At 49.0% G+C, this 13,289-nt stretch overlaps 1 protein-coding gene across 2 annotated transcripts in view; it reads right to left on the bottom strand.

Annotated features, from left to right (window-relative positions):
* Positions 1 to 203: 203 nt before the first annotated feature.
* Positions 204 to 13,289, bottom strand: part of Fbxo21 (F-box protein 21) — a 39,161-nt gene continuing 26,075 nt past the window's right edge. The window contains exons 10-12 of one of the 2 annotated variants that reach the window (XM_005396545.2): positions 12,822 to 13,033; positions 10,400 to 10,557; positions 204 to 2,643 (exon numbers count right to left, since the gene is read on the bottom strand). In XM_005396545.2, coding sequence (XP_005396602.1) covers positions 2,453 to 2,643; positions 10,400 to 10,557; positions 12,822 to 13,033 — 561 coding nt within the window. In that variant the 3' untranslated portion in view covers positions 204 to 2,452. The remainder of the gene's footprint in view (positions 2,644 to 10,399; positions 10,558 to 12,821; positions 13,034 to 13,289) is intronic. The other variant, XM_005396546.2, reaches the window with a different exon arrangement.

Genomic DNA, 13,289 nt, shown 5'->3' with positions numbered 1-13,289 from the left:
CAGGTACTAAGATTATCTGAACTCATAAAATCAGTATTTGGCAAGGAATTCCTAGCACAAATCCAGGTGCCCTGCCTGCTCACTCACCAATACTGAGAAAAATGCAGTGGAACAAATTTTCATACTTAGATCAGAAGAGCAATGAGGGATCTCTCCCTCAGCGTGGAGAGGCTTTTTGTTCTGAAACGAAACTGGGCAGGCTGTTTGCATGGTTTCTCTGGATAAGTTCCATTTATTAATCATTGTACAAAAAAAAAAATCTTGGCATTCATTTGAAGAGAAGTTACTATATCCAAATATTTAATATTTTTAACATTGTGAAAGTTCTACTTTTATAACAGGGCTTTTTAAAATGGAGAAAACTTTTGGAAAATTTTTTTTTAAAAAGAAACTTATGATTTATTAGAGTACAGGATCCAAAACACGTTTTTAGAAAAATATAAAGTGCCCAAATACCAACTTACACAGGTGATACAGGCTTCCTGGAGCCAAATGAAGCATTCATGAAGAAACACATTTAAAAACAGTCAGTCTAAATACATATTTACAGTTGGGTCAGTAAAGGAAAAACCATTGTTCTTGGCTTTGATGTTATTCTAAGAGAAAAGAAAATCAAACCAGAAAACCAACAATTATAACTCTCAGCATGCTCCACAGTTTCTTAGTAACGCATCTCAATGTTAATTCCATATTATCTAATTTTTACCTTTAAATGAGAGTAGTGTAAGATCCCCGCAACCTCAGGCAGGATATGTGTCGTGAGCAGTCACACTGTCCAATGCAAATTCAAATCATCTGACTTTGGATTTGATGGATGAGGAACATGGACACTGGCTGGTAACTAATTCTGGCCGGAAGGAGCCGGCTGCCAAATCCCCATCCCTTTCTAATAACTGCCTAAGGGCCCTCACTTGCTACTAAGTGGTCTCAGGTGGCTTCCTCGCACCTTGGTCGTCCCAGGGTTTCCAAAGGATAGATGAGAAGCAGCCATTCAGCGTGGTGTGGGGATGCTGCATGCAATGACAGGCGGCCAGGATGCTGGATCGCGGCCCCCTAAAGCCTCATTCACTAGAGCGACTGGATTATGTGTTTGAAATGCAGATCGCAACGTAACTAGGTCCTAACTCCGGAAGTTAGCTTCTACTGGTTAATTACAAGACAGCTGGCTTGAGAACTGGCAGCTTGCGAGTAGTGGGAGTTCCAAAGCTGCAGAAAGACTCGGCAGTGTCCCACTTGATAGCTAAGAACACGGAAAGGAGCCTGGGGGTCTGAAGGCCGTCAGATTTCCCTGGTGCCTGCAGGGTACTGTGGCTTGAGAAGCCAGGTTACATGCAAACCTCCTTTCCCAAGAGTCCAACACTCTGGAAATTAAAGATATTTCTTTCCTTCTACCCCACCACATTCAGAAGGGTCTGAAAATGACTCTAAGGAATGACAAGGGGTATGAAATCTTTCTTTTTAATTAAGGTTCATTAGTTCTTTTTTATTTTGATTAGAAAAACAAAACCCCACTTTTTGGTCTTTGGAGACCAGAGAGTATGATTTCTAACAGCAAATATTTCAACATCAGATCTGTAAGTCTAACTACAAAACAGAACCCATCACTGATTTAAAACCTACTCATGATACTGGAGCAGACTTAAAAAAAAAAGTAGTCATCTGAAGAAAGGGCTAACAGATGAATGTGGCAAAGCCCACTCGTAAAGGCCATTATTATGCATTTTCTCGAAGAGTCTTACGTAGTAAAATAGAAAGCTTGTGATCTGTAAAAATGTGCATACATCCGAGAGAGGACTATGGAAGGGAAAACTGTCATTCTCCCATTAAATTAAAAAAAAAGATAAAACACTTGAAATCTGTGTTTCATGTAGTAGCAAAAAAATAAATTCTAATGATTCTAATTACCATTAGCTTGTTAATGTCTCCATCCGCAAGATGCTGCCAAGTTAGTGTACGACTTTACCTCTGAATACGCAACTGAATTCAGGGTAAAAAGACAAACAATCCTGACTGAGGACTGCACATGTTCTGTAGAGAAATCAGAAAGAAATTATTGCAAATGTATAACCCCATCTGTCCAGCAAGTGAAATGTTCTGAGACAAACGCAGACAGATGTGAGGATGGAAAGTGGATAAAAAGAACACAGTATTGAGTGTGAGACCTCATGAAGACAGAATGTCACAAACTGTCACCACAGGACAAGCATACAAGCCATGCCACTGAACACAGTGCCTTTCAAGTGAATTCACTAGTGTAGGCGGAGAGCAACATTGTCTTTGCAGCTGGAGGAGAGCACACGTCTTTTAAACTTAGGAGGCAACCAGCGCGACCGGTGAGGTGGCCTTCCTGGTGGTGTGAATCCAGAGGGAGCCGCGGACACATCTCCTTCTGGAATCCTGTTCTCTTGGAAGATAGCAGCAGCAGCAAAGGTACAATGTCCTCTACGAGACTTTACTCGTCTATGTTCTCTTTCTTTGCACTGTAAATATTCTGCACCGTTTCATAGACAAACTCCAGATCCTCCGGATATCGAATTTCTAGCTCAGCATTTGGGATGTAGTGAGTGCCAGTAAACTCTGAGAAATAGCGTCCGACATCCGGGTGCGAGATTTCTTGAGGCTCCACATTATATTCCAAGTTTTCTGTTGGCAAAGAGGCACACGGACACTCACGTTAACGTTCCAACGTCTGCAGCAGCTTTTCTCAGAGAACCTCCTACCATCCCTCTCAAGTGGCATTTTGAGGCGGAAGGAAGGAAAGACCAAAGGTGTTAATGGGAAGGCTGGTGGCTCCGCACTTCACAGAAACAGGTCCCTATTCTCTGAGCAAGAGGGTAGGCTCCCACAACTGCAGCGGGTGCCTCAGCACTGGCAAACTAGGGACACATCACCTCCCTTGGGCTGACCTAATAATGGGCTGAAGCCCAGGACAAGATGGTCCTCGCCTGCTCATTCCCACCAAGGAGCTCCACAAGTCACCCTGTCACTTGGTTACAGGCGACTGCTCAGACCTGCCATGCTCTGTGTACCGAGAGGAGCCCCTGCCATACAAACCACACTCTTTCCACCCCCAGTCCACACACACTGGCCATGCACTTCTCCGGTGAGCAGCCCCTTCCCAGCGCCAATGGGAGGCCTCTGACCTTACTTGCCCACAGAGAAAATAAACCTCTGAATGATCACGATGATGATATTGCAGGCAAGACATTTAAAAGACTGAAAAGTCCTTTTGCACAGCTCAACCGTCCCCCCATCTATATTTGGGACATGGTTCCTCCGCAGGCCCAATGGAATACAGCGTCCTGTGCACCTCTTCTTGCTGGCCAGACTGGGTGCAGCCCCCAACGCAGAAGCCGCCCAACTCTACCCTCCAAGACCCAGCTCCACAAAGGAGCTGTGTGGCAGACCCTTCACACGCCTGCATCCCCAGGGCGCCTCCCTCCTGGCAAGCTGCAGGCACAGTGCCTTGGTTCAAGTGAGTCCCAGGCAAGGCTATGACACACAGGCTAACGGGGGGTGGCACACGCTCTCCTAAGCAGACACCCGAACATGGACGCACAGCCTCCGTGCAAAGCCTCTGCTTCCCCTCACGTTTGTCTCTGGGGGGAGGGGAAAATAGGGGTATAATTTGGTCTCTACTTTCAAACTTTTTTTAACCGCAAAAGAGGAGGAGCTAAAGAAATTTCATGCTCAAATGCTGTTCAGGGTATTTCTTTAGGAGGTAGTTAGGGATGTAACTATTCATGAATCCATACTGCTGAGGGAATCACATTCAAATTGTGCCAAGATGAATGTGTAGAGGCTACCCGAGCTCAGGATGGCAGACATGCAAACGCAGTGGAAAGGGCCGACTCTGGGATCCACACAGGGACTGGTGAAAATGAGCAACCCGCTTCAAGACCCTCTTGAAGGGGGAAGGTGGGCTCCTGTACGGCGTTTCCCATGGAGTCTCAAGTTGGGCATTTAAGTGCAGGCCCTGTGCAGATTCACAGCCTGTCCCAGACCCCTCCGCAGCCCGCATTTCCCCGGCAGCCTCCTGCCCACGACGAGGAGCTGCTCTACTGGACCTGAGCGAGCCGCTACTCGGGGGAAGCGATCAGCCCAAGGGCTCAGCCAAGACTCCAGTCAGGGCCAGAACTGATGTAAGAAAAACCAAACAGGGCGACTGAGGGCAGCGCAGCTGCTGGGGGGTGGTGGTGGGTGTGTGTGTATGTGTGTGGGGTGGTAGGGAGCAGAGCTGTGGTTGACTGGGGTGGGGATCTCGGTTTTCAACATGAAAACTGGTGGCCTGCTCACTCTGACCGTTCTAGAGTTAACCTTAGCCCACTAGAGGTGACTGAGGTCTCTTCTCCATTATCTTACCAACTTTAAATGCTGGAATTGGAAAAAAGTCAATGAATACCAAAGCCACCGCTACTGACTGCACAGTGCCCCTTTCTGCCCGCCCCCAGCATCACCTCACCCGGCTGGCTGCCGAGGGCCCACATGTGGATTTTCTTACCAGGCTGCACAGAAACATCAGCGGGCGGAAAAGTCCCTGCTGCTCTAAATAGGATCACTGCGCCTGCCCCTGGCAGGCAGAACAAGTATTTTAAATAAAAGAAGTTGTCAGGTAATCTGAACACCTGCTCTGGAGCCAGTTAGTCTAGAGCGGTGGTGCTCACCTGGGACTGTTCTGTCCCCAAAGGCACATGTGACAAGGCTTGGGACGTTTTTGGTTGTCAGAATCAGGGGCTGCCTCTTGAGCCGTGGGGAGTGGCCAGGGATGTGGAGATACACCCTACAGCACACTGGACAAGCCCAGCGCACACAGCTCTCCAAAATGCCTGCTAGCGTGCTCCGCGCCGCCGCCAGGGCCCTTTCCTTCTGAGCACCACCGCGCAGTAGCTGGCAACGTTCAACCTGTGTGCTGGTGCAGGCGGGAGGGGAGAAAACACACACTTCCTGTCCACCAATCTGCGGGCACCGTGGGACAATGCCACTGTGCAGAATTCTGAATGTGGGCCCCAAACCAGAGGTCTTTCTGAAAAGTTCAGGCTGGGGCACTGAGGTAAACGACAACCCATGAGCGTGGACTGCCCGGGGCCCCACCCCGGCTTCAGAAAACACAAGACTCCGCACACTTGCCCGCTGGGGCTCAGAGCCTGCTAAACAGTAAGGAGAAAAGGAGACCAGCTTTGTTTTTTGAAACCGGTTTCTTTTGGGGAAAAAACATGGCTGATGATGAAGCTGGCAACTGCATGTCTTGGGAAGGGGAAACAATCCATTAAAATGAGGTTTTCAAAAAGTGCACATCAGGAGGAGCGAAGCACAGAACTTAGCTGAGCAAAAGATGAACCAGAGAACACGTTAAGTGTTCTGGAAAATCCTGAAGTCTTTCCGGATGCCTTAGAATGCTCAGAGATGTGTATTTATTTAAACTTTTCAAAACCTGAGTCCCTACTAGGGACAAACTGCCTTTGAGTCCGGGACATCCTTGCGCCCGAGGGGCCCCACCAGCAGTGTGCGTCCTTCTACATGAACACCCTCCTCATACTCAGAGAAGATGAGGGCCTGCTTCATGTGTGCTTACTTCCACAGAACGTAGTTGAAGCATTTACCTGAAACTGGCTTATTTCATCGAGCTTACTATTCCACAGCCTAGACAGATCCCCACTGTCCAGGCAGGCCCTGAGGAATGACAAGTGTTTTGCTATTTTCAGCAAGGCACCACCGCCTGAGGCCTCCCTGTACACAGTTGAGTGCACGCTCAGTACCCTCTGACATGGCCGTGTCACTTTACACTTGCCCCTGGTGTGGGGTCCTCACTCACGTTACCACACTTGCCGACACGCACAGCTTGCTTAGTACGGAGGTGTTAGACCGATTATGCAACAGGAACCGAGGACATGTCATGTTCCAGGCATCCTCCCAGGTGAATTAGTGTTAGAAAACACTTAAGCACAGATTTCCCATGGCAGCTCAATTCCTGACCTTCCATTATGAGTGGTTCACTGAACGCTAGAGCATCTTCGACCTTGTTTCCCTGATCAAAGAGTATACGCAAGTTGGGATAGGAGTTGCTATTCTCCCACTTGGTGCCAAGGCAGTGCTGAAGCGTGCCCCCTGGTGGGAACAGGAAGTCACGAACATGCAAGACGCTGCTCAGGTGAAATCTTAACACATGGAGGGAGGAGTTCTCTTATACTGCACAGACTAAAACTGTTTATAAACAGACACCATCCACATTTGTGGTTTCAATTCATTCTTCAACCCTCTGTGGAGGAGTACTAATTAGAAAAGCTGTATCAATGGTCTCAAGTTAATAGGACCATTGATGCCAAAGGCTGAAAATTGAGGTCGAGAGAAGCTTAAAATAAACTAATCTACAAACATTCAAAATTCTATCTAAATGTGTTTTAAAAATTTACTCTCTCCATTCAGTATGGTGGCGCCTGCCTATTATCCCAGCACTCTGGGAGGCTGAGGCAGAAGGATCACAAGTTTGAACCTAACTTAGGTAGCTTAGTGACTTGGTGAGACCTACCTAAAAATAAGAAATGAAAAGGGCTGGGGACGTGGCTCACTGAAAAGGCCCTGGGCTCAACCCCCAGCAGCCCCACAAAAGTCTTTCCAGGTCGCAGCTGAATATGGGCTAACAGGAGCATAAAGTTCTATCAAATGATGACAGAACACTGAATAAACAAAAGTCCAGGAATCTGTGGTAGGAGGCGGGCAGGGAAAGACACCGAGGGGAAAGGCAGAACAGGAGAGGAAGCCCTTGTCCACAGAACGAAGAGCAGAAGCAGAAATTCCCTATGCTGCAGTTCTTCTGCAATGATGGAGGCAGGGACAGGTAACTGATGCTAGAACAAACTGTAATGTCACAAGTCGCTGGGGAAAGAGGCATGCACAAATGCCACAGTACAACTTCATGGACTCGCTGCTAATTACAGAGGGAAAACTGCCCCTTACAGAGTCACTTCATCAAACTCAGCATCACTCCTGACGGACACTGAGCGCCACGGGCCACGGGTGAGACACAATGGGAAGCAGACAGCAATGACACTAAGCGCCCTCGAGAAACCATTTATCCTCATCTAATCAAGCTGCAGACTGAACTTCTGGTGTGCAGACAGTAAGACAAATCCAGTGTTAAGACAGTCTACAAGACGAGTGGCCTGGATTCTTCAGAAAGGCGAAGCCTTAACAGAGGGGAAAGGATGAGGAACAAGTAACTGTTCTGGAAGAGTGGTTGGATCTTCATTTTCAAGCAGCAACAACAAAAGCTTCTTGTGGCAACTGGGAAATCTGAAAGCGGAGTGAGCGTCAGATATTATGAGATACCGTTATCTGGTAAGTGTGACACCGTTACTGCTTCAACATAGGGAAACAGCCTTATTCACAGATCACGATTAAGTATGGAGGTCAAGTCTGCAGTATTCTTTCAAATGATAAGGTAAAAGGCCAGAATCTCTATCTACAGAGGAAAGGTGTCATCTGTTGAACCCACTGGAGGGTCAGTGGGATAACTGATGTATTCTTTAACTAGTTCACATGTTTCAAAATGCTCTTAATCTAAAATTGTAAAAAATCCCTTTTTGTCACTCATTCCACTGGCACTGCCTCTCTGTCTGTCTGTCTTCTCCCTGGGACAAGGACCCCTTTCCCCCAGTCAAGTGTGAGCATCTCCTGGGGTCTGGAACGACCCAAGGTGCTGGGAGACACCCTGAATGGACAGGGCAGACCCAGCCGCTGTGGTCCTGAGCCGAGGACAGGAGAGGCAGCCCTGTCATTCCCACAGGGAACGGTAGACACGAAGTGCTGCTCAGAAGGACAGGGTGCTTGGGCTGTGCAGGGCAGGAGTGAGAGAGGCTTCGGAAGGAGGGGAGCAGCCATCTGCATGAAGACCTGGAGGTGAGCAAGAATGTTCAAGGAACAAAACTGTGAATGGCAGGGTAGCACGCAGGACAGCACGAATGGGACACTGGGTGGGGAACAGTAGCCTGATGGCAGCAGGAAGCCCTCCAGGGCCAGCCTAGGCTGAGGGTGGCTGTGGCTCAGGAAATGCCCTGCGGGGGCACAGCCCTGCAGGCAGCGCCTCAGGAGGCGGAAGTCCACAGGAGGAGGTGCAGAGCAGCACGGCTATGAGGTGTAAGCAAGGCAGTGATGAGGTCAATGGAGCCAGAGCAGGAAGAGCGGGCCGGGTGGTGCCACACAGTGAGACGGTACACGCAGGAACAAAACACAGGGCCCAAGGCAGGTCAGGGGGAACGGCGCTGGACGGTGGCCTGAGGACACCAAGTGCCCTCAGAGGCTGGGGGCGGTGAGGCAGGCGGGGAGCCCAGGAGGACCCTGAGAGTCGCTAGCGTGCTGCCCAGTGTCCCAGAGCCACAGAGACGGCCCAGGAGAACCTGCCCGAGAGGGGTGTTGGGAGCCTGTGAAAGGGGTCCTCCTCCCCTCCACCCCCATGTCTCCCAGGAACCAGAGCTTGCGGGATGGGGGAAGCACGCAGAGCAGCGCAGGAACGGCTTCGGAGCTAAGGGTGTGTAAGTGTCAAAACCTCAAATTGAACAAGGCAGGCTGCTAACACCATTCAAAATCACTCAGTGCGTTCTCAGTTTTAGAGATGGTGACACTGAAAGGCAGACATTAATTTTTCAGTAATGAATACTCTGACCGTGAACCTCATGCTGCATGTTTACTTGGGTGAGAGGTGAAGTCCTTCCTGCGTCTCCAACAGGACAAACTCAGAATACATAGAGCCAAATACCTACTCCAGAAAGCCCATTTTCTGGTCAATGTAAGTGTTTCTGGACACTCAGTACCAAACACCGAATTTCTTCACACCAACCCTACACAGAGACAGTGACCGTCCACAGGGAGGCTGGGCACACAGGCCCGTGGTGCTGGCAGGAGAGCGCCCTGGTTCTTCGGATGCCTGGTGCAACGTACAGCATAAGATCGCACCAAGTGCTTACTGGTGCGGCCCAGAACATCGCTTGATCATTTCCAAATCACTTCCTGGGTTTTAGAAATTATTGGCATGATTTTGTGGATGCAGTTTCAAAAGCGAAAGCGTATGACCACAGGTCCTCCACCTGACATCAGGAGCATATCAACCCCTCTTCTACCTCGGCCGTCACACTGGCGGAGGTTAAGGGGCCTGCAGTCTTAGGAAACAGATTTCTCCAGACATTACTGCTACAGAGGCTCCTCCCTCAGGCTCCAGCCTCAGACAAATGAACAAAATGGACAAAAACTTTTCCCATCCTCACTCCCCACCAGTGCTGGGGCACGAACCCAGGGCTGTGCACATGTCAGTGTGGTGTTAGATATGCTCTTCATCGCTGAGCTACATCCCCAGCTCTGTGCAGTGTCTTTTTTTTTTGAGACACGGTCTGGTTTTGTAGTTCAGGCTTGCCCTAAACTCACTTTGTAGCCCAGGCTTGCCTCAAACTTACAGAGATCCTCCTGTCTCAGCCTCCTGAGTGTTGGAATTACAGGTGTGTGCCACCACATCCAGTGTGTCTGAAAATATACCAGTATTTCTATCACTGGATTTAGTTAGGTTAAACCTCAAGTTTTGGTCCAGACATGAAGAAGTGTCGTGATAGCTAAAGATAAGGCTCTCTGCCAAGTTACCCGGCTTTGAACTCACACTCCCTAAGTTCACCTCTAAATAGCTTCATATGTTTTAGTCTCTGCATGTGTAAAATGATGACGACGATGGCTCTCAAATAGAGCTAACACAGATTACAAAGCTGCTGGTCACACTACGACAGCACTAGTAATAAAATTAATGTGAATAGCTTGGTCAACATACAATACACTCAAATTCCATCAGTCAAATGGGGGTGAAATTCTGCAGGGACAGAGGAAAGGTAGACTCACACTGAAGACCTTTTGGTCTCTAACCTGTCCCCTCAGGCTCCATCCATCCCATCTCAGATATACCCTGACCAGCCAGGGCCCGTGCTGTGGACTGCAGTGCCCATAAATGGCCACTCAGGGGCAACTCTCGCTCGGGGGCAGTGCAGCTGCAGCAATCCCCAGGCTACTGTGGTGGGGGTGGGAGTGGGGAGGCTCCTTCAGGGTTCAGGGGCCCAGCTGAAGTCTGGGAGGCAGAACTGTTGGGAGTCTGACTGGACAGGCAGTGACCCACAGAGCACAGGTTGGCAACAGCACTAGAGTAGGTCCTGGCTCTGTGGGTGTGTGCATACACACACATACAAGCGTGTCTGTGCAGAACCACTTCACACGTGGTACAGCTGCACCAACGCGTGCCTACCCATGTTTAGCTGAGTGTCAGTTCTGAGCTTAGCCAAGGGACAACTGCCATGTCGGACCACACTGACAACCCAAGTGTGTGATACGATGCCCAGGTGCCACTGTAGGCCCACGCGGAGTAGCTCCCTACCTTGGGCTGCGTATCTACAAGAACCATCCTCCACCAGCACATTGTAGAAAGGCTGATGGTGGCCGTGAGGCAGGCTGTGCACGTTCATGTTCCGGATCCACTCGTGGCCCATCATGCAGGTGGGGTCCCAGCCGTAGATCACACAGTTATAGCCATACCTGCAGGGAAGACGATGGCAGATCAGCACCCAGGACCCATCTCATCAGCCCCAGGACAAAGGAGGTATGGCCTGGCTTCCCTTAACTCAAGTTCTCACACACTTTCCTGCTCCTATGCCATGCTGAATCATGTTCTTCTTAGGACTCTCCTGCCCATATTTATAAACTTACTATCAAGATAGTATTTCACTTGGGAAAGAAGATCTTCAATAAAGAATGACAGGGCAATGCTGATCATCCAGATGGAAAAGGTACCATTGGGACGCTAACCTGATCACAATGTACCACAATGAAACAAAGACCTAGACACACAATGCAGAACTTTTAAAAGGAAATTATCTTCATAACATGAGACAAGGAAAGATTTCTTAAAACAAGAAAGGGAGACTAACCAATCTGATGGCATTAGAACTAAGAGATGAACGCAGGGGCACACATTTAACTCCCAGCTATTCAGGAAGCTCAGACAGAAGGAACACAAGTTCAAGCCCTCAGTGGCCAACTTAGTGAGACCTATGTCAAAAACAAAATTTAAAAGGGCTGAGGATGCAGCTCAGTGTACAGTACTTCTCTGGCATGCACCAGGCCCTGAGTTCAATCCCTACTATGGCAAAGAAAAATGAAAAGCTAATAGAATAAAGGACCTTGATCGAAACAGCTTCCATACAACATACAGGAAAACTGGGGTTAAGAAACTACTTTTAGACATGGTGGCAGGATGATAAATAAACTGGAAAAAAAAAGTGAGCAGCCAGGCATGGTGGCACACACTTATGACCTCAGCACTCAGGAGGCTGAGCTAGAAGGATTGCCATGAATTTGAGGCCACCCTGGGCTACACAAGGAGTTCAAGGCAGCCTAAACTACATAGTGAGACCTAGTTTAAAAAAAAAAAAAAAGAAAGAAAAAGAAAAAAAGAAAGAGTGAGCCCTTCCATTTTAGAGGTACATACTGCATGTTATGGTTTGTATCTGTGTGTCCCCCCAAAGCCTCAAGTGGCCATGGGGCAGGCTGTTAAGAGTCCGAAGGGTGTGAGAGCTGCACCGCCCTGGGGTGGATAGTTTGCATATGTAAGGGAGAGGAAAAGGGTGCTTGAGGCCATTCCTCCCCCATTCCGCCCTGGGGTGTGGTTGTTGCTTTGCTGTATTCTGCAGCCCTGAGCTGTAGCTCTCTGCCATGTGCCAGTCTGCCTTGTAATCTGCCAAGTATGAACTGAAACCTGCATAAACTGTAAGCAAAATAAACCTTTCCTTCCTTAATTTTGGGCGTCAGGTATTTTGTCCCAGCAATGAGAAAAAAGTAACCAAGACACCGAAATAGCTACAGATGATGTGCTGGCTAGTGCTCGCTTCAGTTACTCCAGGGAGGAGATGGAGGCTGGGGTGGGGGAACAATGAAGACTGACTGCATGATGTTCACAGAGGCACTGGACCATGGGAACACGACCTGGTTCATAGATTTGCCTCCTCTTCTTGTGTTTGGAAATTTCCAAAATAAAGTTAAACAAAAGGTATACCCTAAAAGGATGAGCGAAGCCCATCCTGAACTGGGAACATGTTTGGGACTTATCCTCACAGAGAGACCAGTGTTCAGGGTAAAAAGCAACTATGCATCCATACACGCTTGTAACTCAATGGAATGTGAGCAAAACACTTGAAGCAGCTCTTCTAGAGACTCGGCTGGCCAGCAATAGATGAAAAGAACCTCAGCCTGCACAGTGCTTGGGGAAGTGTAAATGAAAACCACAACGAAAGGCCATTGCCGTGTACCACCTCAGAACATGCAAAAGGTCCAACAGTAGCGCCTGGTGGTGAGCACAGGGGTCCACAGCCCCTCGACTGCCGGTGGGATAAAAGTGGTACTGCTTCTGTGGAGTGTTACTTCTGCCTGGTAAATGGACCACATGCACATCCTACCCGGGACTCAGACTTGAAGGAGATGCAAGTTAAAGAAGAGTGTTACTAAAGCAATAAGAGAAAAAAACTCTGCTCACAGAGCTGCTTCCATCTTCCTCACTGAGACCGTCAAACATCTAGAGGACACTAAACACACTAGAAGACCGCTCAGGAAAGCAAGCCACTGTTTAAAAACAAAAGGCGTGTGAAGATCCAGGTCAGCGTCCTGTTGCTGTTGCTCCCGTGGGGGGCATGGCGAACAAGTTACCCGTGGGCACATGGCTGCTCTCGTCAGACCCTCCTCTGGCCGAATCGCCGCAGCCCTGAGTGGATGCGCCTGCGCAGGGCAACAGGGCACCCGGCACTCACCTCTTATGCTTCATTATGAGCCCGATGGAGTAGCAGACATCCCTGTGCTTCTCATCAGAGCGCAGCTTAACCTCCACGCCTACCTCCTCCTTTTTGCGCTCGATGTGCTCGAGCGTGTGCTGCACCAGATAGCCCACCGCCCCGTGCTGCCCGGGGTCGAGGGTTTGGATGTGCTGGAGGATGTCAAGCACCTTCAAGACAAGACAGAAAGACTAGGAGATAATATTTTCAGCTAGGCCTTTTCTATTTTGCAGCACAGGATTTAGGCCTACCTACGTAATCTGACAAGGGCACGCCTGGACCAGGACGACTACAAGGATCTACAGTGCTTGGTCAGGGTGAGAACGGGGGAACGGTGGGAAGGAGACTACTTCTGCAGGTTACTTATGCACTGGGTGGGGAAAAATCCCACACTGCTCTTATCAAGGCAAAGGCATTTTGACACAGTTGCCTCAGTGGTGGGTGTTA

Source organism: Chinchilla lanigera, unplaced genomic scaffold, assembly GCF_000276665.1.
Source record: "Chinchilla lanigera isolate Chin_1 unplaced genomic scaffold, ChiLan1.0 scaffold00054, whole genome shotgun sequence".
NCBI lineage: Eukaryota > Metazoa > Chordata > Mammalia > Rodentia > Chinchillidae > Chinchilla > Chinchilla lanigera.
The sequence above is the reverse complement of the archived record's forward strand: the minus strand, read 5'-3'. Positions and strand labels throughout refer to the sequence as shown.